Source organism: Oncorhynchus mykiss, chromosome 2, assembly GCF_057628025.1.
Source record: "Oncorhynchus mykiss isolate SJ-2025 chromosome 2, ASM5762802v1, whole genome shotgun sequence".
In the NCBI taxonomy this organism is placed as follows: Eukaryota; Metazoa; Chordata; class Actinopteri; order Salmoniformes; family Salmonidae; genus Oncorhynchus; species Oncorhynchus mykiss.
The window spans coordinates 30,577,801-30,603,279 of record NC_143023.1 but is presented as its reverse complement, the minus strand read 5'-3'; the positions used below and the strand labels follow the sequence as shown (position 1 = coordinate 30,603,279).

Genomic DNA, 25,479 nt, shown 5'->3' with positions numbered 1-25,479 from the left:
TCTCTTGACTGTTTTCTTCCTTTATTTTGGTTGACTGATGTGAGGTCAACACATAAAAAGTTAATTCAATTTAAATACATGTGCACACTTTAATACACCTCAAAGCACAAAACCTAGAGAAAAACGCAATAAGTCAACCACCTCGATAAATGTGGCAAGAGAGGTTGTACTGGGACAGTAACAGTATGGGTCAGAAATAACACTGGAGGCCAGAGAGACACAAATTGGAAATAGCATCCAACTACATGGATCCAAACTGCTCTGAAAACAAAACATTATATTAAATTTGTATACACATCACTTGCTTGATTTCCCAGACACAAAACAGCACCAGTACCATGTAAGCACCTTATGAACACACATCCCACTGGGCATAAACCGGTTGAATCAACGTTGGTTCAACGTAAATTTGTCAATGTTTTGTGACATGGAATCTATGTGGAAAATATATTGGATTTAAAAAAAGTTATCAATGTCAACTTATTTTGAGGGTGGAATTTCAACCACGGGATTATGTCATCGTTGTAACCAATTTTCAACATAGACAAACCTTGTATAAAATATGTTGAATTTGTACCTTTGAAACAACATTAGATCTTCAACGACATATCCACTATCAGAAAAATAACAATAGGTTCAGCAGCACCTTCTGTTGGAGAGTTGATCTATATACAGCTATTCATTTGGTTTCCCATCCAGGGTTTTAACCAAGCCCAGCCCTGCTTAGCTTTGATATTTGTCACTGACCAGACTAGGACTAAGTGAATGAATAGGACTACATCAAAGTTTATGTAAAGTGCATTTAAAGTTTGACTAGATTTAGTACTATTCTTTAACTTAGATTTTTGGTAGAGATGGAGACGCAAATCCAACATATCAATTATAAAATTTGTAGACAAACTGGATATTGAATAGTATTTGGTTGTCAATGCAACCAAATATCAACATTTGAAGGAGATTTATCTTCTGATTGGATAGTTCCATCTGTGCCACTGACTTAGTCTGGCTTTAATTCCAGTTTGTCTACAAATGAATTATTGATATGTTGGATTCATGTCTCCATCTCAACCAACAATCTAAGTTAAAGAATAGGACTAAATCACATCTGACTTTAAATGCACTTAAACTTTGATTTGATTTAGTCACATTCTTTCATTTTGATTCTTGGTTGAGATGGCGACAATAATTCAACATATAAATTGTTAATTTGTAGACAAATTGGAATTAAAGCTATACTAAATCAGGGCAAAAAAGATACAACCAAATATCAACATTTGAAGGAGATGTGTTGACAACCAAACACAATTCAATATCACTTTTGCAATACAGTAAATAGCATATTAACTTGACGACAAGTTAACAAATGATATGTTGGATTCACGTCTCTAATTTAACCAAAAATACAAGTTAAAGAATAGGATGAAACCATCCAAGCATTAGATATCCTTTAAAATGTTGATATTTGGAATACAGTAAATAGCCTAAAGTTAAGGCTATTTTACAAACTAATGTAACAGTATTTATTCCATCTTAAAATGAGTAACACACATCCATGGTCACATTTTCAGGTTAGCCTACAGTAACTATAAATGTCTTCTGTAATAATTGAAAGCGTGCATGTTCAAACACCGCAGGTCTGTGGAGATCTTCACAATAGCTATAATAATCTGCGCAGAATCTCGAACATTATTGATCACTTTGTACTATGTGATTTTAATGTAGTCTCAGCTGCAATCCAGGTCATTTGGTCGTGCTATTAAATTGTTGTATAAATACAAATTATCTGACGTTTTATTCCCATTTGAACCTTGCGGTTTAAAATGGTTGAAAGCGCAGTGATAACATTTAGAATATAACTACACTAAAAATCACCGTTTTTCAAATTGGAATTTGAATGCATAGTGATAACACACCGGAAATTCAACAAACTTCTGGCTAACTTTTTGAGTGGGTGAATAAAGGTTGAAATTTAAATTATCAACGTCTCAACCAAATATTACCTACATTTCCACGTTTAAATTACGTGGAGTGCCCACTGGGATACAGCCACAACGTCACATCTCTATGGGGGATACATCAAGATATTTTGGATTAGGGATTGTTTTGTTACAGGGCACATTATATAGAGTATCAAATGATATTCACTGTCACAACAGTTGCTAAATTAAAAGATGTGATCCAACGTGACTGCTATCACTCCAAATCAGTTGAATCTATGGAACTGATGAAAAAAACAAGTGGTCATTTTATATCAGCGTTTACATGTTATGAATAACTCAACATCTAGTGAAAATAGACGCATTTCTAAGTAAAAATAGAAGTTCGGTGTCTGTATTCTAAAAACTACTTGTTTTGCTTCTTTGGTCCTTCTGAAAATGTCTACACTGGTCTGAAACTAGGCCAGTGATATACGGTTGGGAATTTGGGACAGTGATATACGGTTGGGAATTTGGGACAGTGATATATGGTTGGGCCAGTAACCAGGTTTCCATCCAACCTTTTCACGCGAGTAAAGTACATGTCGGATAAAACAATGCCACGACAGGACTGGTGGAAAAAACACATTTTTATCGGTAAACTTTCCAAATTTCGACAAAACACAGTAGACAGTGTGTCTGTAAAATTACTAATGCGAGAAATGGCGCCTTCACGCCTTCATGTGCAAATATTGATATAAATATCATATCGAAATCAATTTGGAGTCATGTGATGATATTGTGTGGTCCTCCCACTACGACAAGCATGCAGTTTATTAGGCTATATGAAATAAATTATGATAAACTTTACATGGTGGTGAAAGTGCACGGTGATGAGCCTTTCCAATAAATATCGAGGGTCTTATTCTGGTGACATGATGATCGATGCTAGGCTGCCGCTTGACAAATAAAAGATAATCACGCTTTATCCATAATAATCTCATCATGTAGACTAGCCTACCTGCGAGCTGTTGGCTAGAGCGCACGTGCAGACCAGAGATTCGCAATATAACGCAACATTAGTAGTTTAAAATGCGATGGAAACCCATTAAACTTGTATTTATGTGCACTACGTCATCACACACATACTGTTATCCGCAACAAATCGATTTGATGGAAACATATCTGGTGGGAATATGCACATATTGTTTTAATGCAGATTTTAGAATGTTCGCATGAAAATCTGTCACCAATTGGATGGTAATCTAGCTATTGAGTGAGACAGAATAAGAAAGTCAAATAATAGATGTGGAAATAGTAGAATATTAACTATAAAGGGTATGATGAACTCGTAAGTACTGGTTGTTAGTTGCATTTAACTGTTAGGTCAGACAGGTGCTGTTAAAGCAATGCAAAATATTTTAGGTGGAAACTGCTGAAAGTTATGATATTACAATTAAACTAAAGTGCTTTGACATGTAAAGGATTGACCCAGGCTCATTTACTACCATTTACCTGTTACTGATATTTACCTGTTCACCAGAACAGGTCAATATTCCAGCTAAACACTTTAGTAAGTGGTCAATTGAAACTGATTTTACAAGAAAAATATGAGTATGTCCTTTAGTATCCTCTATAGCTTAAGATTGATGTGAGCTGCATCCTGGCCTCTTAAAAGACTGATTTTGAAAGTGTCATGATACTGATAAAAACATGGAATGGGTGAAATGCTTTCAGTGCCTTCTTTTGATTTCCAGATAAATAGGGAAGATGGGGGTGATATAGTCCAAATAAGCCCCTCCCCTTGTGATGAAACAAGAAAACAACAAAGACTTGTGATACAAGTTGATACAACTAGGAGCTCTAACTACAGAAAAAATATATATATGCATTCTAATATATATTCTTTAGCATGTTTTCATATGTAAAAGGATTTAAAAATACAAAACAAAATATACAGCTAATCAAAAAATACACTATTAAATCTCAAGGTTGGCCAGTTTCTCAAGAGATATAAAAAAAAACAATAAAACTAGACTTTACAGTTGGGTCGGTTGCCACAGCAGCAAAACAACGGAACCAGGCAAAGAGAAGAAAGAGGAGAGCAAGATGGTGTGATAATGAGAGGTAGATGGGGGCAGTTCAGTCGTCGTCACTGTCGCTGCCTGACTCACTCAACTGGAGGTCGTTCCCTGTGGAAACACCAACACACACATTGCTACCACCACCTACAGACTTCAATCGAGAGATAAATTATTAGTAGTCCCCCCAACGTAGAGTGCTACACTGGCCCTACCAGCCCTGGTACTCACTGAGCGTGTTCATCAGCTGGTTGCTGCCCTGTTGCCTGTCTGCTCCTCCGTTGGCCATGGGATTACGGTTGGGGGAGGGCTGGATGTGGGGGAGAGGGAGTGGGATAGGTTGGGGGTGAGGGGCGTCATGCTCCCCATCACTGCTGGAGCTGTCGTCCCCACTACCAGAGCCACTGGCAGAGTCAGATGAGCTGCTGCCGCTACTGCTGCTCATTTGTTCAATAACCTCCACCTCCGCTCGCAGCTCTGTGCCAGGACAGGAGGGGGTGACAGAGGCAAACTCAATAGAGAAACAAGAATGATCACTTGGTGAAAGTGGTGGCAACACATGAAGAGGCTCACCTCTCTTGATGTCATCTAGTTGGGGCTCAGGGGAGGGGTTGTCCTTGGAAGGGGAGGGGGAGGTCTTGGCGCCTGCACCAGGCTTAGTGGGGGCACGGAACTGCGCTGGAGGCTGGGTGGCAGTGGCACGCACCGACTGCTGCTCAATCCTGGCCTGGATCTTACTGCTGCCCTCCGCTCTGAAAAACAAAGTCAACAGCTGCACATCTACTGTCACAAATGATCTGCAAAACACATTTATCCTAAAGGTTCATTGTTACTATGCATTTTTGAGACAGTGTTTTGATTAACACCTGGTTTTCTTGACCTGGATACTGCTGCTCAACTTCTCCAGCATGTACTCCCCAGTGTCATGATTGATGATAAGAACACAGTCTTTCTGATATGGCCGCTTATTCCCTTTGAATACTGTCATGGGTGGTGTAGAGCCCTACGCACAACACAATAACAAGTATCATGATCAAGTACACTGTTTGCTTTAATCTTTCTGCAGTGAAATTATCAGAAAAAACTTTTGTCATTGTACAGCACAGGCAAAAGACCACAGTTGACTAAAAAAACACCCACTCTTACTGGAATGTGAGGTAATGTGATGGTGACTTCCTCTCCTTTACCGACTTGCAACTCTCCTTCGCAGCTTGTGTCAATTGAAGCTGGTTTGAAATCATCTACAAGTGTGAAAGAGTGGGAAATATAATTATAAGGTCAGAAATACTAGTTACCTGTCCAAAATTGTAATCAGTAACATAACTTAAAAATTTCCCAAACGTAATAACGTAATCTGATTACTTTCCCCTTAAGAGGCATTAGAAGAAGTAAAAATAATACAAAAGGGCCCATCAAAAAATTTTGGTGTGTCATCATAGTGGTCTCTGATTTGTGGTCAGACTAGTTCAGGTGGAACAACCTTAAACTTGCGCCTTTCTTCAGTACTGAATTGAATGTCAGTGAGAAAACAGAATGTATTTTTTTGCAAACATCCTTCCTGAATTTAAAAGTAATCACCTAGCCAATTTACGCTACCTACGTTTTCAAAAGTATTTGTAATCTGATTACAATATTTTTGCTGGTAACGTACCGTACCGGAGTACCGTTCGTTTTTTGTACTCAAGCTAGCTAACAGTAACAAGCTACATTGTTAGGTAAAGTTAGCTAGCTGACCAACTTGTCAAAAGGCGTGACTAAAGTTGGGTATAGTAAAATAAACTTCACATATTTACACATTTATATTTAATCACTAAAAATAGTCTGGCTACTAACATCTGATGGTGTGAAATGACGATTTTGGCCTCTTCTCAAAGCTCTCTCCGAGCTTCAAAACATGTTCTTCTTTGTCCAAGAGCGGATTTGTACTCCCATTCATGACTCTGCTGGAAGTTTAATATTCACATTTATGTAAATTATGCTGCGTTAAAAAATGTAATGATGATTAGATACTTTAGCTAGCTGTGCAGCTAGCTAAGATTTTTCGCGAAACAATCCATACGTCACATGACCACTCCTTTTCCTGTTTTGTTCCAGTGCTGAAATGTCACCGATAGGATCTGAACACCATAATTGGGTTGACCCCAAAATAAACACCCACAAATCAGCATATCTAGTACATTAGAATTAGTAACAATGTATTATTATCTATTAGCATAATAATACGAATTTCCCTCATACGAATAAGTACAACGTTTTTACTGACTGATATAAACAGACCGGAATCATCGTAACCAAACACTGTTCCCACACGGACGAAGAAGACTACATGCCACACGAGAAATCTTAGAACATTTCTGGAACATTTGCGTTCATAAACAATGTATGTGGAAATATTCCCTGCATTTTCATTAAGTCTATCACTATAATGTGTTAGTACCATCCATTAACATTAGCTGGATAATTTAATGTGGATTGGTGAAATAATAGATTTGAGGGTGTCAAGGAAGTGCTGCTATAAGCTACTATCGTAAACTACAGTAGTGCAAGTTATGGCACTATCAAAGCAAGACGACACCTCCAATGTTGTACTTCCTGGAGAGGAACCCAAAGACGTGTTGCCATGTCTTATCCCACCTGTCCAAAGCAAAACATCTACTGGCAGGACTTTGAATGAGAAAGAGATGGAGAAACTGACAGGTGACCAGACTTTGGTGTCTGACTTCAAGCAGATGAAGTTGGAAAAGGAGGCACAGAAAAACTGGGACTTGTTTTACAAAAGGAACACAACAAACTTTTTCAAGGATAGGCATTGGACCACCAGAGAGTTTGAAGAACTAAAAGTGTGCCTTGAGGTAAGAAGATGGCGTAGGAAGTTGTTAGGTTCCCTACTAGGGGTGCATCCCAATACATTTTTTTCTCTCAGTTTGAAGTCCAGAAGCTGGTCCTGCTTGAAGCTGGCTGTGGGGTTGGGAACTTCATCTTCCCACTACTGGAGGAAGACCTCAACATCTTTGTCTATGCCTGTGACTTCTCACCACGAGCTGTGGAGTTTGTGAAGGTAAGAAGATGTACCACTGATGATCCAGAGCCAGTGGCACTTTTAACAAAACAACACTGATATCCAGTGTCATTTTCATTTTGTCCTCAGGAACACTCCCTGTACTGCACTGAGCACTGCAGTGTGTTCCAGTGTGACCTGACAAAGGATGACCTGAGGGGTAATGTCCCAGTGGGCAGTGTGGATGTAGCCACGCTCATATTTGTCCTCTCAGCTATCCACCCAAACAAGATGCAGCAGGCTCTGGACAACATTTACAGGGTGAGACAGGGCTGAGGAAAAGGATGAAACTGCAGTAAACACTTTAAACACCCTCAAAATAACTTGTGACTGAATTGACGTTCTCCGTGTCAGGTCCTGAAGCCAGGGGGCATCATACTGTTCAAGGACTATGGCCTGTATGACCACGCCATGATGAGGTTTAAGGCGGGAAACAAACTGGGAGAGAACTTCTACGTCAGACAGGATGGCACCAGGTCTTATTTATTTTCCAAAGGTCAGTCCATTCCTCTTTCTCTTTCCTCTCCTACATTTTCCCTCATAGTAGTTATTTTAGTTTTTTTTTGTCTTTCTTTATTGTCTTTTCGAATTACGCACAAGCAGTCTCTTCTATGGGACTCATTCTCTGTTTATACATTTTTAATCTTGATTATTGTCTAATCTTGATTATTGCCCAGTGCTGCAAGGAAAGACCTAGTTAAACAGCAGCTGGCCCAGAACAGAGAGGCACATCTTGCTCTTCATTTTAATCAGAGGGATGATATAAATCCTATACATGCCAGTCTCTCTTGGCTAAGAGTTGAGGAGAGACTGACTGCATCACTTCTTCTTTTTATAAGAAATATGAATGTATTGAAAATTCCAAATGATTTGCATAGTCAACTTACACACAGCTCTGACACACACATTTACCCCACCAGACATGCGACCAGGGTTCTTTTCACAGTCCCCAAATACAGAACAAATTCAAGAAAGCGTACAGTATTATATAGAGCCATTATTGCATGGAACTCCGTTTCTTCTCATATTACTCAAATAAACAGCAAATCTGGTTTCAAAAAACAGATAATGCAACCTTTCCCCTATTTGACTGAGTTTGTGTGTATGTATTGATATGTAGGCTGTGTGTGCCTTTATTCTTATTTTAATGTAGTTCTGCCCTTGAGCTGTTGTTGTCTATTAATGTTCTGTATTATGTTGTTTCATGTTTTGTGTGGAACCCAGGAAGAGTATCTGCTGCTTTTGCAACAGCTAATGGGGATCCTAATAAAATACCAAATCTGAACTGTCTGTGTTTCAGAGCTCCTAGCAGACCTGTTCAGAGGGGCGGGGTTCGAGAGTGTAACCAATGAGTACGTGCTACGAGAAACGGTCAATAAGAAGGAGGGGCTTTGTGTGCCCAGGGTGTTCCTTCAAAGCAAGTTCTGAAGGCCAGACCAATTACAGGGCTCCTGAAGTCCCTTTCCTCAAAACCTTCAAAGAAACCTTCAAAGGCACAAATGGACTGAGACCTTCATATATAAATGGATCATTGGACAAAAGCCTACACTGCCGTATTGCTGATTAAGTGCCGTTTGTTTGAATATGCTTTTTTATTAATAAAACTGGTGGAAAAAGTACCCAATTGTCGTACTTGAGTAAAAGTAAAGATGCCTTAATAGAAAATGACTCCGGTAAAAGTCACCCACTAAATTACTACTTGAGTAAAAGTCAAAAATGGTGTGGTTTTAAATAGTAAATCAAAAGTAAATGTAATTGCTATTCATCATTTCAAATACCTTATATTAAGCAAACCAGAAAGCACAATTTATGTTTTATTTACTGATAGCCAGGGGCACACTCCAACACAGACATCATTTACAAACAAAGCATTTGTGTTTAGTGAGTCTGCCAGATCAGAGGCAGTAGAGATGACTGTGTGTTCTCTTGATAAGTATGTCAATTTGACCATTTTCCTGCTTTTCATGCTAAGCATTTGAAATGTAACGAGTACTTTTGTGTTTCAGGGAAAATGTATAGGAGTAAAAAGTACATATTTTCTTAAGGAATGTAAAAGTTGTAAAACAAAATTGAAGTTGGAAAGTACAAATACCCCAAAAAACGACTTAAGTAGTACTTCAAAGTATTTGTACTTAGTTACTTTACACCAGTGATACAACTATATGTGTATATGATGGAGAATTTCTTAGAGAGAATGGTTTGGTTGTGTAGTTTCAGAGTTGTTAAAGTTCCAATACTATTCTTTGCTGCCAACTTTTCCAATCATGTAATACATTTTTTTTTACCACAAGGGGGCAACAAAACCTGTAAAAAAAAGATGTAACATCAAATTCTCCTTGGTTAGTCGAAATACATATTGTCTCATTTTCTATCCTGCTCAATTTGTTTTATATTTCCAGGTGATCATGTTTACCTAGCATTCATACACAATGTGCATAGTTGGCAAACCCATGTTGACTTCTAAAAATGTAAAAGTGATGTTTTAATGTAGATATCTTGCACCTAACAATCTCTGGTGGACAGATGCATGCAACATATCTGACACAATTATGCAAGATTTGAGTTCTTGGTGTCTGAGAATATGCACCTAATGATTCTGAGTGGGCAGGATTTGTTTTAGTGCAACAGTAACAGATCCTGAGATGTTTAAGTTACCACTACGAGAATACCTCTGCTTTTATGTCTTTAGGCACTGAACAACGAGCATCTGGATTAGATTTTGAGACCACCTCTTTTTTTTCTGTCCCCCCTCCAAATCCACCCTTCTGTGACACCACAAAGTGACCCCTGACCCTGTAGTAGGATGAGTCAGCAGCAAGCAACTGAATTTTTAATCACATGTAACCTTTTCAAAAACCTCTACAGGTGCTTATCCTGTCTGGGCGTGTGTGTGTGTGTATGTGCAGGTGCACGTGCAGGTTTTTTGTGTGTATTTTTTCATGTGGAACTGACCCCACCACGCGTTTGCCCTTTCCAGCAGTAGACTGGGTCAGTGTGGGTTTGTGTCATGTCACCTTTGGGAGATGAGACAAGGGAACACCTTTCACTCCTCTCACATCATCAGGAACGTGAGGGAAGCTGGATCCGCAGTACATGAGGAGTCTGACATTCAGTGAAATGCCACAACCCCACCAGACACTGTCTGCTGACACTTGGGGCTCAAAGGCTAGCTCCCTTCTGGCTTTTTATAGCCTGTTCTGGGTTTACTGATTCAGTAGATGATGGCAAAGCACTGCCGTTTTAAAAGGGTTCTTTATATCACCAGGTAGGTTCACGTGGGTTTGGGCATCCTTTCGGCAACCCAGAACCAAAGTGTTTACAATGACGGCCTAACCCGGCTAAACCTGGGCCAATTGTGCGCCACACTATGGGGCTCCCAATCACAGCCGGATGTGATTCAGCCTGGAATCAAACCAGGGACTGTAGTGACAACCTTTAGCACTGAGGTGCAGTGCCATAGACCGCTGCGCCACTCGGGAGCCCATGTTAATATCTGTCCACAAGAGATTAGTCTGAGAAAGGCTTTGCACAGTTTCACTGACATTCATCTCTGACAGAGATCTATCATTTGTTTAGAAATGGGGTTGATTTATAGATCAGATAATCAGTGCAGTGCTCAGGTCAGACCGACCCTACCCACTGGGTGCAGAACTCAATTCAACGTCTATTCCAGGTTCAATGAAATGACGTGGAAACAACATGGGTTCAACCAGTGTGTTCCCAAGTGGATAGTGAATAAGCACAGTACCCGCCATTTCCATATCCTGTCCATAGGAAGTCTATAGCAACACAATGAGTCGTTGAGGGAGTACACAGGTGCTCCCAGTCCTATTCAAGGTCCCCATCATCACTCATTACTAATCACCTGTCACCATTATAACATTCGTGACACAGGTACACACCCTGATCCGTCCTGTACACACACACATAAACAAGTGGCGCCCGTCTTTCTATTGCGTGACGAGGGGTCTTACTGATGGTCTTGGGGAATCATTATTGAGACATTGACAACAATGTTCTCTTAATGTAATCCAGTCCACATTCACTCTCTACTCTCTATAACACTTAGCATTTTTTTCTCTAAACATTTACAGCACTCTGTTCCTTATCAGCCCTTGGGATCCTTTGTATATGAAGATGCTATAGGCACCTGGAATGTTTTGTGAAGGGGAGCCCCCATGAGTGTGATGATATTGCATAAGAGGAATGTGATAGGAGGGATTGTAGCGTATGATTACATATTTCTCGCCCCCTCTCTTTTTCACTCTCTTCTTATTCAATTGGGCAGAATGTTCAGTGTGTCTCAGAGATCAAATATAGTACATATCTATCAGCGTTGTCCGTTCTACACAATCCATCTCTCTCCTCAATGTTGTGAACGTTCCGCCCTACTAAACAGGACCATGCCAAGATCCGCCTCTCTTATTTTGCTGTGTCTTTTCCTTTATAGAGAGGGCACTTCCTGTAGAAAAGACTCTCGCACAGGCACAGGCTCCGGCTGAGGTCAGCTCTGCTCCACAAGAGCTCATAGCCTTCTAGTACTCTATATCTGGAGGGGTTTGACATATCCTGTTATTCAGACTAATTCCATTGGGTGGACAACATGCTGACTGCTGTAGATGACCTTGTGCTTTTGATAGTAGTTACAGTGATGTAATGTGGGAAGCTATAGGCTTGGGAGATAAGGTTAGTACACCGTTTCCTGTATAATTACCTAGGAAGGGATCTTAATGATATTGACTTATTTTGATTTCAGTAAAATAAAGAAATACATGTGTTCACAGTCCTAGATGTGACTTTTTGGGGCTTATGGTTTTAAAAAAGTATTGGAGAAACACTGTTGTCTATGTAGTTATGAATGCCTATTGAAATACTAATCTTGATTTCACATTGGTTCTTGATATACTGCATACTCCCACTCCCCGCCTGATCACTGCCATCCTACTGGGCTGTATACAATATATGTGATCCTCCTAAATGAGGCATGTTATTCTCTGTCGGTGAATGGGTAGCGGATGTATTCCAAGACGGTTTTCCAAACAGGACACGACCCAATCAGATTGGAGCGCTGTGGGAAAAGTCATTGAGGTTTTCCTGACTGGTTGATCTGCTTCCTCCCGTCGCCGTGTCTCGTTGTTAACACTGTCAGTGAACTGGAGTTCTGACAGGCCCGCTCTAGCTGGTCTGTCCGCTGGTTTTAAGGTGAGCAGCCAGACAGTCTGAGTTACATAACTGTCAAAACAATCACCCCCCTCAATCTGCCTGTCTGCTTGCCAGCCATCCTCTGCTTCTCTCTTTTCCCCTCTGATGGGAATGAAAACAAGGGTGTCTGGATGTGGGTATGAGAGAGGGAGAGAAAAAGAGAGCGATAGAAGGAGTAAGTAGGCACCTGTGTTTGTGTTGACTGTACCTGTGTGAATACAGGTCCAAGAGGTGTGTGTTTGTGTTGACTGTACCTGTGTTAATACAGGTCCAAGAGGTGTGTGTTTGTGTTGACTGTACCTGTGTGAATACAGGTCCAAGAGGTGTGTGTTTGTGTTGACACTACCTGTGTGAATACAGGTCCAAGAGGTGTGTGTTTGTGTTGACACTACCTGTGTGAATACAGGTCCAAGTGGTGTGTGTTTGTATGTGTGGGAGAAAAAGAGGGTGTAATACCTGGATGTAGTCCCACACTGCAGAGATGCTATCCTCCTGTCCTAGCTATGGGAACAGCCCTAAAGGCAGCACCATGTCTGAGTACCCTGTACTTACGTACTGTAGGTCACCTTACTATCCACGGCTGTCTAATCACGCACTGCAGCACCGATAAGGACCTCTTATATGCTGAGGTTAACAAACAAAATGGTCTGTTGAGCAGAACTGTGTCAGGATAAGGGTCCTTCACTGATGATGTGAATGGGTGCTATTTGCCTATCTAATCATATTTACTATATCTGGGTCACATGGTGTCTGAATCAGGATGGGACAAACACAGCTAACAAGAAGTGAACCTGATTAGATTGTATGGGCTCAATAGCTTTGATAGGTCTGTCTTGTCATCATAGTGCACTGCAGTAAAATATCTGGAAATCAAACATTCTAATGGTAGTTGAATGACAACCAAGCCTTATGTTCTAATGTCAAGCAATAGCACTGATATGTGTCATTCAAAGCCTCTGTCGCTTCACAAACTCTTTATAACATTACCACCTACACATTACATTTACATATCGGGCATTCCATTACCTTAGATTGAGAGAAAGTGAGATTTAAAAAGATTTAGATAAAAAAATGTCCATGAAAAAAGGGGACAGTTCCACTCAGATGTAAAAAATCCCAAATGATTCCTGTCTAACATGATTGGTGTGGGTTTTTACACAACAGCATCTCAACTTCTGAAACACAGATCGTGTTGCTTTAAATAATGCATTTTAATATGATTTTAGAACATAAATGTGCCTTATTATGGGTATAATTTCAACTTGAAGGAATTGTTATAAAACGCTAAATCAATATAACATAAGGTTTTGATTATATAGGCCATTTCCCATATTGATATGACTTGGGGTGAGTATTTATCTACAACGGACGTGCATGATACCATATGAATATAATTCTAGATCTATGAATGCTACATCATCAGATTGTTCTTGAACTCTTATTTCTTTGAATCCAGACCTAACAGACCAACATAGCATGTTTAATCTATAAGACATCCCCCCCATTCATTTACTGTATCATGCATTGCTTATGGTGTTACGCTGCTCAGCACTGGGCTACTTATGTTATGAGTACACAGTATATGGTATCTGAGAATTGGAAAAGGTGAATCTAGAATAGAGAGTATGTGGTATTTTGGAGATGACTAATACAAAGAGGGTATCTGGTCGGGTATGGCTAACTGGCATTTGTGGAATGCAGGGGAACTGAATATCTGAGGGTATTCATTAAATACCAATACCATTCATTATTATCTGAAATCTGGAACATTTTATTGTGGGAATAAATATATTATTATTGGCATTTATAAAAAAGGTATTGAGCTTCCCAAATGGTATATTCAGCTTGTTATAACTGTTTTACCACATAGTAAGTAGTCTGATGGTACATACATCTATAAATGCATCGGTTTGGACAGCAGAAGGGGCGTAACGTTACGCTGTAGATACTCGTACACAAGTCATTTCATCATCACTTGCTCAGTGTATTGGACGCAGACAGAGCGCTGCTCAGTCAATTGACATACATGACGATTATCACTCTTTTGTCTTTCAATTACCTGTATATCGCCTTGATTATACATATTTCAAAAATCGTTTTTATCATTGCCAACGTTGCAGTGTGATTGAAAGTGTTCTGGAAATTCCCGTGTCGCTGTTAGAGCGTTTCTTGGAAATTGGCTTTGTTCGCTCCGACAGCACACAGCTTTATCATCCAGAATGGACCATTTGGAGAAGGAAAATAGGTCTGACGAAGATTCGGAATACGAAGAAGAGGAGGTGGACCCTAGAATTCAGGTACGTTATAATAACAATTGCTCTTTGTTTCAATTGAGGCTAACCAATCAATTCATTTAACTGCATTTGATACGTTCACTATCCAATGGACATTTTAAGAGTATGTATTATCACTGGCAGAAAGTCTGCCTGATTTGCGGTCAAATTGTTTAAAAAAAATGTTATTTATTGATTTATCAAGAGTGTCTGTCTACCTTGAACAAAATGTCTGTATTGCACCTGACTTAGTTGCGATGTAGGCCTACTGGTTATGTTTATGATGGGCTATGTTTTAGCCAACCTGACACTCAAATAGCATGTTCATCTGAATATACTTTCTGCTGTGTATTAGGCTATTCATTGGTTGAAAAATAACACTGTTTAACCTTAAAAGCTATGTGCATTTAATATATCCATAAATCAAGATAGTAGCTGATTCTTGTGTTTGTTCAAACCATCACTCCGGCCAACTTCTATTGTTCAGTCTAGTATTTCATAGACGTGTAACACATTACAGATGTTGCAGACTTCCCAGATACTGTTCCTTTCTCTTGGTGTTGCTCAATATTGTCCTTTGCTCTCTTTCTTACAGGGAGAACTGGAGAAACTCAACCAGTCTACAGACGACATCAATAGATGTGAGACACAACTGGAGGTAAAACAGTACACACACACACACACACACACACACACACACACACACACACACACACACACACACACACACACACACACACTTTCAAGTTTGACATACATTTTCCCTCCAAAGTGCACCACATGGCTGACACTGATTGACAATTACAAGGTGACCCACTATCAAATAATTCCTTTCAACCATTAGACATTGACCTCTGCATATGAAAGATGATCTGTTCAGGTCATTGAGGTGGTTTATGTTGCAGAATGTTGATCTTTGCATGCTGTTGAATGTCAGTAAAGTAGTAGCACACAACGCTGTCAGTCATATACCGTTTTGGAACTGTATTAAGGTAAAAGTGTCTTTAGGAAATCCGTTTGGGTCAAAGGCATTCAGTCTATAAAATACCTGTCATTTCTAATGTTACTGGATCCTCACTGACTTGATCAGCATAAATAACTTAAAGTACAATGTTTCCATTGATCTTGAGGTTCAATGAGTGCTTGTGGAATATTTACTTGTTTTTTGAGTTCCGATTATACCCCCTCTGTGTTGTTGTTGAGTCAGAGGATCATGGTTGAATCTGTTTATTTGTAGACCCAGTTTGATGTGGTCTCTCAGTGCACAGCTGTCTGCCGTTGGATTCAACGGTGCGCCAATCGGGGAAGCGTGTCTATTTGACATGGACGTGAGTCCTTACCGGTGGCTCCACCAATCTGTAAACAAAATGAATGTCTCAAAGTGTTGATGGAGTGAGGCGGATCGCCAGCAGCAGAGCCCAGTGGATGTAGGCCTGTCATCATGCCCTGGTAATGGACCATTGGCTGTAGGGTTTGTATTGATAACGTCAAGGAGCACGTGTGACTGCTTTTGTGACAAGGGGAAAAGCAGAACAATGGCTGTATTTCCATAACATCTGTGAGCATTTTGTTTATTGCATTCAGAGACCTTTCATTAATATCAATATCAACATCCAAGTTGAATAAGCTGTAGCTGGGTGAAGGGCAATACAGTTACCCACATGGATTGGATTGAATTTGAGTATTTTTAGGTTTACCACTGTGTGTTTTAGATGGTGTTCAGTGTATGAGGAGGCTGTGACAGAGGAGATGAAATGCGTCACAAAAGCAACGCTCTGCTCGACCCTGATGTGTGAGGGACGGAGAGACTGCACTGTACTGTAACCTCTGAGGTGTGAGGGACAGAGAGACTGCACTGTACTGTAACCTCTGAGGTGTGAGGGACAGAGAGACTGTACTGTAACCTCTGCTGTATCAGCTAGAGGAGAACAAGAGGGAGATGGTGGAAACGAGAACAGAAAAAAAGGGGATAGAGTATAGGGAGAGAGTGGGGGAGGAAATGCATTACGAGGAGAGATGGAGCAAGGAAGGACCCCATCCTCTGAATTTTCTCTATTGAGAAATTGATGGTTTACATGGCCTGTTCACACACATTGTACATTTTTCATACCCAACAACTCCCCCTTGTTGTTCTGAGACTGAAATAATGCATGGTGCCTCCCCGGCAGTGGCCTCTTGCTATGCAGGAGGTTGGGTGGCTGTTTTTCTCTCCAGGATGGCAGGTATCTGATAACCGCGGCAGAATTCCAGTCTGACAGAGTACAGTAAACAAACATGTTGGGCCAGCTGAACAGCAAGTACCAAGGTGTAGCAAATGGCAAACAGTGGTGGTGGAGCCATCACTGTATTTGGTTCCTTGATCTGCATACACACTGAATGGGAAGGAGCTAGGGTTCAGGAGCTAGGGTTCAAGAGCTAGGGTTCAGGGGCTAGGGTTCAGGAGCTAGGGTTCAGGAGCTAGGGTTCAAGAGCTAGGGTTCAGGGGCTAGGGTTCAGGGGCTAGGGTTCAGGGGCTAGGGTTCAGGGGCTAGGGTTCAGGAGCTAGGGTTCAGGAGCTAGGGTTCAGGAGCTAGGGTTCAGGAGCTAGGGTTCAGGAGCTAGGGTTCAAGAGCTAGGGTTCAGGGGCTAGGGTTCAGGGGCTAGGATTCAGGGGCTAGGGTTCAGGGGCTAGGGTTCAGGGGCTAGGGTTCAGGGCCTAGGGTTCAGGGCCTAGGGTTCAGGGGCTAGGGGTTGTTTTCGGACATGGTGTTTGTCCTCAGATGCCAGCTTGTTGCAAGATGAGTGATGATGTCACAGGAAGTGTGTCCCTGCCCTGTTCTCACAATTGGCCTTCTATCCCTCAGATTTCAAATGGTAATAGGAAGGATATCTTAGTCCAGAACACTGGTGCAGATTCATATAAAGTCTCTTTACATATTTAACCTTTCAAAGAATTGAAAAAAGTCCAATAAACTTATTGCATAAGTGCAATATATTTTTTCCACACTGACATCTCCAGGAATCTGTTTTCATGCTTGTTTTTGTTTTCTGTCCACCATGATGTCTCCTTCTGGACGTCACACTGCTTTATCTAAAACGGTTTCAAGGCGAATTCATGTTTTGGACTAGATTAGATTAGGTTTTGATATGATTGAATGGAGGCCTGTTATTGGCTTTATCAGCCTGCTTTGCTGGGGGCTTTTACATCTGACCACCATGACGGATGAATAAACATTAACAGTAGCTGATGGTGTGTCGCATAAAAGGCTATTTCCTATGATCATTTCCATATAGCCATTTATTTGTTAATTGCCTGTTTGCTTCTGTCTGAAGGTTACATCGACATAGCTGCCCCTGTTAACTTGATAACAGACTAATGCAATTTTAGGACACTGGCCTTTTCAATTCTTATAATCGAAAGAGGGGGAGCCCCGACCCGTACATCAAAATGTATTTAATTACCTTAAGAGTCTGACTGAATACTCTGGTTTTGTGAAATCCTGTTGCGTCTAACTTAATATTTGCTGTGAATTGTTAACTGTGGTTGGTTAAATGGTTAAGAACAATGACGTAAGGATGTCATCACCTTAACATCGAGATGAGTGTTGAGTCTTCTATGACCTTTGTGAACATTCATAGCAAACAAAGTGCTGGAAGTTCACTAGAGTCCTAGTTAACCCTTTCTCCCTGTTTCTCTCCAGGATGCCAGGCAGAAGTTCCGCACAGTGCTGGTTGAGGCCACGGTGAAGCTGGATGAGCTGGTCAAGAAGATTGGGAAGGCGGTGGAGGAGTCCAAACCCTACTGGGAGGCCCGGAGAGTGGCCAGACAGGTGAGACACCACTGGGTGGACAGGGGGACTACGGGCTGGGGGTCTCTGCTCATATTGATCTAAGAAACAGTCCAACATCTTTTATTTATTGGAAACGCTTTATTTGCCTAGTTCACATTCTATTTGCCTAGTTCACATTCTATTTGCCTAGTTCACATTCTATTTGCCTAGTTCACATTCTATTTGCCTGGTTCACATTCTATTTGCCTAGTTCACATTCTATTTGCCTAGTTCACATTCTATTTGCCTAGTTCACATTCTATTTGCCTAGTTCACATTCTATTTGCCTAGTTTAATTGAGATTCATTACAACCAGCACCATTGAATACTCTTTGATACCAGGTTGACTACCACATAATTTCTAAATACTGGGGAGGGGGGAAGTGGCTCTGTGTGAAGCTGTGATCTTGGTTCCCTTTTCTGCAAAGCCGTAGTTATTGTTAGAGGAGAGCTGCTTCCACCTGCTCATCTAGATAAGAGCCCTGCAGCTGTAAACAGTCAGAGAGGAATTGCTGGGACCAAACCAGACGTGAAAAGGTTTTTAAAGACCAACCGTTCTTCACTTCTTCTTTTATTTTGTTCCCTGTGGTGTTCTTGGCTCTGCTTTGTTCCTCTCATTCAGGCAACCTCTATATGGCTTCTTAATGAGAATGCAGCTTTGTGAGGTTGTGATTTACAGTGGGGCAAAAAAGTATTTAGTCAGCCACCAATTGTGCAAGTTCTCCCACTTAAAAAGATGAGAGAGGCCTGTCATTTTCATCATAGGTACACTTCAACTATGACAGACAAAATGAGAAAAAAAAATGATTTTTTTAATTAATTTATTTGCAAATGATAGTGGAAAATAAGTATTTGGTCACCTACAAATAAGCAAGATTTCTGGCTCTCACAGACCTGTAACTTCTTCTTTAAGAGGCTACTCTGTCCTCCACTCGTTACCTGTATTAATGGCACCTGTTTGAACTTGTTATCAGTATAAAAGACACCTGTCCACAACCTCAAACAGTCACAATCCAAACTCCACTATGGCCAAGACCAAAGAGCTGTCAAAGGACACCAGAAACAAAATTGTAGACCTGCACCAGGCTTGAAAGACTGAATCTGCAATAGGTAAGCAGCTTGGTTTGAAGAAATCAACTGTGGGAGCAATTATTGGGAAATGGAAGACATACAAGACCACTGATAATCTCCCTCGATCTGGGGCTCCACGCAAGATCTCACCCCGTGGGGTCAAAATGATCACAAGAACGGTGAGCAAAAATCCCAGAACCACACGGGGGGACCTAGTGAATGACCTGCAGAGAGCTGGGGCCAAAGTAACAAAGCCTACCACCAGTAACACACTACGCCGCCAGGGACTCAAATCCTGCAGTGCCAGACGTGTCCCCCTGCTTAAGCCAGTACATGTCCAGGCCCGTCTGAAGTTTGCTAGAGGGCATTTGGAGGATCCAGAAGAAGATTGGGAGAATGTCATATGGTCAGATGAAACCAAAATATAACTTTTTGGTAAAAACTCAACTTGTCGTATTTGGAGGACAAAGAATGCTGAGTTGCATCCAAAGAACACTATACCTACTGTGAAGCATGGGGGTGGAAACATCATGATTTGGGGCTGTTTTTCTACAAAGGGACCAGGACGACTGATCCGTGTCAAGGAAAGAATGAATGGGGCCATGTATTGTGAGATTTTGAGTGAAAACCTCCTTCCATCAGCAAGGGCATTGAAGATGAAACGTGGCTGGGTCTTTCAGCATGACAATGATCCCAAACACACCGCCCGGGTAACGAAGGAGTGGCTTTGTAAGAAGCATTTCAAGGTCCTGGAGTGTTGCCCAGCAACAGCCCCAAAACATCACTGCTCTAGAGGAGATCTGCATGGAGGAATGGGCCAAAATACCAGCAACAGTGTGTGAAAACCTTGTGAAGACTTACAGAAAACGTTTGACCTCTGTCATTGCCAACAAAGGGTATATAACAAAGTATTGAGATAAACTTTTGTTATTGACCAAATACTTATTTTCCACCATCATTTGCAAATAAATAAATTAAAAATCCTACAATGTGATATTCTGGATTTCTTTTCTCATTTTGTCTGTCATAGTTGAAGTGTATCTATGATGACAATTACAGGCCTCTCTCATCATTCTAAGTGGGAGAACTTGCACAATTGGTGGCTGACTAAATACTTTTTTGCCCCACTGTATGTTAATGCCCCTGACAACACAAATGAAGTTCCCTTATGGAAAAAGGAAGATATTCTAAGTTTGAGGATATTGGATTGTATGAGTTCCTCTGTCTACGTTTCGCACATCTACTCAGCGGCGCAACTTTCACTGGGGACGGGGGGACATAACACCCCCCCCCCCCCCCCCCACACATTGAAATATAAAAAAAACACAGAAGGGGACATATTTGCATATGTTAGGATCTTGTGAAGGCTGGCTGAATTCTGGCAAAGAGTATGTTCTTTTATCTCAGCATGTCTACAGATTCTCCCTTCTCCCTGTTTTTGTTTGCTTGGAAATGTTGATACTGGAGACTGTTATCAGAAGAAACTGTATAACCTAGCATTTGTAGCGGCTAAGAAATGCATTGCTATTAATTGAAAGTAGGGTTGCAAAGGGTCGGAATCTTTCCATGGGAAGTTAAGCCTGGGAATTTTGGGAATTTTGCTTAAATTAATCAAAAAAGTTAGCTTATAACAGTGAACTTTTTTTGTGGGATACACATAAGGCAATTCTAGGTCTTGTGACATATTTTGGTTAAACTATCCCCAATTAAATAGAATTGCAACCCTCTGCATGCACAGTGCATTCTTCCACCACATGTGCAGTGCACTCTTCCATCACATGTACATCTGATTCTCAAGATCTTGCACATTAATGAGATGCTATTGAGCCCACACTACTGCACTGTCTGAGCCAAGGACTACATGCTTTCTGGTAAGTTTTGATTACAATACTGGGTGGGGTGAATATATTTTATATGACATACATTATTTTTTGTTAACTAGTAAGTAGTAGCCTACAGCAAAGTGTGTTTAAATCATTTCGAACTTGTTAACAATTTCTGCTAGTTAGTTTTTGCTACCATGTGGGTTTTAGCTTGTTTGAGCCTGCTAACTGAGGAGTGTTAATTCACCTGTTTCCATACATGTTTAATTTTAAAACGTTTATCTTACAAAGGAGTTGTTTAATCTAACTGCTTAACTATTTATCTGTACATGGAATTGTATTTGTTTTTTTTACCATTTTTATCTAATCTTTCCAAGATAATGTCACGGGCACTATCTGACGTGTGGAGACATTTCACTGCAGTTAATGTAGAAGGAAAAGCTGTGTACATTTGCAAATATTGCGGCAAATCATATGTGAAGAATGCAAAAAACATACAGAATCATCTGGCCACGTGCATAAAGTTTCATCAGCACTCACAACAAGCAACCTCTGACAAAAGTTCCTCTACTTCTATTTGAGGTGAAAATTATGAATCAGACACCTTATCGATAGCAACAGCTCATAGTCCTCCTCAAATTAGAAGTTTTTTTGACTCAATGGAAGAATGGCCGTCGTCAGGGCGTGACAGTATCCCTGAACCTATAGGGGAGGGTCTGGGTGGGCATCTATCCACGATGGCGGCTCTGGTGCGGGACATAGACCCCGCTCCACTCTGGCTCACCCCAATTTGGTGGCACCACTGGTGCGGGGACCCCCGTTGCCGACCCCGGACTGGGGACCCTCATTGTGGGCCCCTGACTGGGAACCCTCGTTGGGGGCCCCGGACTGGGGACCCTCGCTGCGTGCCCCGGACTGGGGAACCTCGTTACGTGCCCCGGACTGGGGAACCTCGCTGCTGGCCCCGGACTGGAGAACCTTGCTGCGGGCCCCGGACTGGGGAACCTCGCTGCGTGCCCCGGACTGGGGAACCTCGTTACGGGCCACGGACTGGGGAACCTCATTGCGTGCCCCGGACTGGGGAACCTCGCTGTGTGCCCCGGACTGGGGACCCTCATTGCGGGCCCCGGACTGGGGATCCTCGTTGCGGATCCGGACTGTGGATCATCACTGATGGGAGGAGACGTATAGGCAGCCTGGTTCTGGGAGCAGGCACAGGATGAACCGGGCTGTGGGGGAGCACTGGAGATCTGGAGCTTATCCCTGGCACCACTCTTTCAGGCTGAATGCCCACTTTAGCCCGGCACCTCCCGAGCACAGGCACAGGTGAACCGGGCTGTGGGGGAGCACTGGAGATCTGGTGCTTAACACGTGCACCTCTCCTTTTGGCTGAATGCCCACTTTAGCCCGGCACGGGCAGAGCGCAGGCATAGGACGCACTGAGCAGTCGCAGCACACCGGAAACACAGTGCGCAGAGCCGGCGCAGGATACACTGGGCCGAAACGGCGCACCGGAGACCAAGAGCGCTGAGTTGGCACAATCCGCCCCCTGGCTGGATGCCCATTCTTGCGTGGCACTTGCGGAGAGCTGGCTCCGAGCGCACCGGGCTGTGCATGCGCACCGGAGACACCGTGCGCTTTCCCGCATAACAAGGTGCCTGCCCGGTCACTCGCTCACCACGGTAAGCACGGGGAGTTGGCTCAGGTCTATAACCCGACTACCAATCTCCCCGTGTGCAAAATTTTTGGGGGGGCTGCCTCTTGTGCCTGCTTCGATGGTTTGCCTCCTCATATCGCCACCGCTCCTCCTTCGCTGCCTTTACTTCCTCCTTTGGACGGCGATACTCCCCAGCCTGCCTCCAGGATCCCTTACCGTCCAGGATCTCCTCCTATGTCCAGGAGTCCCTTTCTTCATGCTGCTTGGTCCTTTGTTGGTGGGACGTTCTGTCACGGCCGTCGTTAAAGGAAGACCAAAGCGCAGCGTTGTGAGCGTACATTTATTTTTATTTAAGATAAATGTCGCCAACAACACAACAAATAACAAAAACGACCGTGACGCTTAACAGGGATATAGTGCCCCTAACAAAGTCAACTTCCCACAAACACAAAAGGGAAAAAGGCTGCCTAAGTATGATTCCCAATCAGAGACAACGATAGACAGCTGTCCCTGATTGAGAACCATACCCGGCCAAAACAAAGAAATACAAAAACATAGAAAATAGAACATAGAATGCCCACCCAAATCACACCCTGACCAAACCAAAATAGAGACATGAAAGCTTTCTAATGTCAGGGCTTGACATTATGTCTACTTATGATAATGTTAAAGGTTTATGTTTCTGTCTCCATATGATATGGTAAATATATCCAATGCAAAAAAACATTACATTTAAATGGTATTAATAGTAATTTGCATATATTACCGTAAATTCCCATATATTACCGTAAATTCCCATATATTCCCGTTAATTCCCACGGAAAGTTTCCACCCCTGAATATTCCCCAAAATGTGCAACTATTATTTGAAGGTTGGTTATCGTCCCAGAATGTCACAATGGATGGCAGAAATGTCAAGTTATGCATCACTAGATTTGATTTATTACAAGATTAAGGGTATACTGTGCAACTTTCATAAGGTTTGGGTGCCTTATATGGGATACTTTATGACAAAATGGGTCTGTATTGAAAACCCAAGATATGTTTTTAGTCGAGCAGTTGCAAATAGACTATGTTTTTCATTGGCACACGAGACACCGGTCTGATTTACGCCGGTCTTAGTGGACTAATCCATTGAGGAGGCCGCTGGGATGGCACGGTCCAAGAATATGGGGATTGTGGCTCAGATGCACAAGGCACGTCACTTTCCAGAATGCTCTCTCTCCAGCCATTTCATGGTTATTCATTGTTTCAGAACTTCATTGTGTGCATTGTTTGCTGTGTCTGTCAATTCCCCATTACATATATCGCCAGTAGTAGTCTACATTTACCGTTAATTCATATAATTTCTAATCTGCAATGTTTGTTTGCGGTAATTTCTGTTAATGCATTGAATATATTTTAATTACAGTCATTTATTGTTCTGATTTTCAGAGTGGATGTGTGAACTCACAAACTATGCTACACTTGTGAGAAACAAGTTTTTATTTCATTCCATTTACGAGTTTTGTCAATGTATTAATCGTCTTTTGTTTGAAACGCTCCTGTCAACTAAGGATGCACACCTGGTTACGCATATTGATAGAAGTAGGACTAATCTACCTGGCCTGCACACAAATATAGGCTCATAACTGTTCCTATAATGAGCTGTGGAGCTTCTCCCAGTAATTATTCTTCACCTCAAACAGCAAGTAAACAAAGTCTATTTTTAGAATCAATTGAGAATGACAAAAGTTCCTCAATGTATTTGAACAATATTTCCAGCTCTTTCCCTTTCGATAAACACTTGACATGAAAGTGAAAAATGTAAAGCTCTGATCCAGTGGAAATGTCATAAAATACTTGATTACTTCATATCCCTTGCACAAAGGGCCTACAGCTGTGTCTGTCCTGAGCTCACTGATGCAGGAAACTCTAAGGGCCCAGAATATTTTATACAATGTTTCAAGTTTGCTAGCATGAGTTCTGGGTGACCCAGTTGATAGTTGATACAATGTTTCAAGTTTGTTGCAGACAGGGCATGAGTAGCCAATGTGATTTATAGGATATTTATTTTTATCAGGATATTTTCTACCTGCAGGCTGCAATGTTTTTATGTGTTGGCTTTATGTATGCTATTTTTACATAGTTGGCAATGGCAATAAAAGTAACTTTTAGATTTTTATCATTTTCATTTAGATTTAGATAGAATGTAGATTAACCACAGACAATGATTATGAGATTCAAAGACTTATAAATGAAATTAAACTGTTCCATGAAAATGTGCATTTGAAAATCATGACTAGCACGCAGATTGGTAGAAAGGGTAAGATAAATTGGCCCTCCAAATGGAAAAGGTTGCCGAGTGCTGGTGTAGCCTATTACCGGCAACTTCAGGAGCTTCTGCGAAGCGGGCGCAGCAAGGAAAATAAATCGTTTCATTTTTTCTGGCTAGGCAATCAAGTCTGCTTAAAGCATCAAACAAGTTCAGTACATATACAGCTGAAGTCAGAAGTTTACATACACGTAGTTGGAGTCATTAAAACTCGCTTTTCAACCACTCCACAAATTTCTTGTTAACAAACTATAGTTTTGGCATGTCAGTTAGGAC

The 25,479-nt window shown here is 41.5% G+C and overlaps 3 protein-coding genes across 7 annotated transcripts in view; 2 read left to right on the top strand and 1 right to left on the bottom strand.

Moving 5' to 3' along the window:
* Positions 1-3,102: 3,102 nt before the first annotated feature.
* LOC110486980 (ELL-associated factor 1) lies at positions 3,103-6,103 on the bottom strand. 4 transcript variants are annotated; one of them, XR_016485957.1, is made up of 7 exons: positions 5,831-6,100; positions 5,144-5,238; positions 4,864-5,000; positions 4,571-4,749; positions 4,229-4,474; positions 3,449-4,108; positions 3,103-3,264 (listed from the first exon to the last, which is right to left on the bottom strand). XR_016485957.1 is itself a non-coding variant. In XM_021558857.3 (6 exons), exons 1-6 carry the CDS (start codon positions 5,931-5,933, stop codon positions 4,059-4,061), a joined length of 810 nt encoding a protein of 269 aa, XP_021414532.1. In that variant the 5' UTR covers positions 5,934-6,103; the 3' UTR covers positions 3,103-4,058. The 4 variants fall into 4 exon arrangements, 2 of the variants coding, with proteins under 2 accessions (XP_021414532.1, XP_036801623.1); XR_016485955.1 differs by having other exon boundaries at positions 5,138-5,238; positions 5,831-6,095; XM_021558857.3 differs by having other exon boundaries at positions 3,103-4,108; positions 5,831-6,103.
* A 181-nt stretch (positions 6,104-6,284) lies between these two features.
* On the top strand, positions 6,285-8,674 carry LOC110486970 (tRNA N(3)-cytidine methyltransferase METTL6). The gene is made up of 5 exons (XM_021558844.3): positions 6,285-6,849; positions 6,921-7,055; positions 7,146-7,316; positions 7,410-7,551; positions 8,356-8,674. The coding sequence occupies exons 1-5, from the start codon at positions 6,547-6,549 to the stop codon at positions 8,481-8,483; spliced, it is 879 nt and encodes a 292-aa protein (XP_021414519.3). The 5' UTR covers positions 6,285-6,546; the 3' UTR covers positions 8,484-8,674.
* A 2,843-nt stretch (positions 8,675-11,517) lies between these two features.
* The window catches only part of LOC110486940 (SH3 domain-binding protein 5), a 38,673-nt gene continuing 24,711 nt past the window's right edge, over positions 11,518-25,479 (top strand). Inside the window, exons 1-4 of one of the 2 annotated variants that reach the window (XM_090196400.1) lie at positions 11,518-11,741; positions 14,456-14,554; positions 15,126-15,188; positions 18,211-18,339. In XM_090196400.1, the coding sequence (XP_090052526.1) occupies positions 11,712-11,741; positions 14,456-14,554; positions 15,126-15,188; positions 18,211-18,339 (321 nt within the window). In that variant the 5' untranslated portion in view covers positions 11,518-11,711. Of the gene's footprint in view, positions 11,742-12,068; positions 14,555-15,125; positions 15,189-18,210; positions 18,340-25,479 lie in introns of those variants that run through there. The other variant, XM_021558814.3, reaches the window with a different exon arrangement.

Bases quoted from the DNA above. Each gene is read 5' to 3' on its own strand.
- LOC110486970 (XM_021558844.3), top strand. From the start codon at position 6,547: ATGGCACTATCAAAGCAAGACGACACCTCCAATGTTGTACTTCCTGGA. The intron at 6,850-6,920 runs GTAAGAAGATGG...TTTTTCTCTCAG, and splicing joins AACTAAAAGTGTGCCTTGAG to TTTGAAGTCCAGAAGCTGGT. The intron at 7,056-7,145 runs GTAAGAAGATGT...TTTTGTCCTCAG, and splicing joins GAGCTGTGGAGTTTGTGAAG to GAACACTCCCTGTACTGCAC.
- LOC110486980 (XM_036945728.2), bottom strand. From the start codon at position 5,933: ATGAATGGGAGTACAAATCCGCTCTTGGACAAAGAAGAACATGTTTTG. The intron at 4,750-4,863 runs GTGTTAATCAAA...TTTGTTTTTCAG, and splicing joins ATCCAGGTCAAGAAAACCAG to AGCGGAGGGCAGCAGTAAGA. The intron at 4,475-4,570 runs GTGAGCCTCTTC...GTCCTGGCACAG, and splicing joins ACTAGATGACATCAAGAGAG to AGCTGCGAGCGGAGGTGGAG.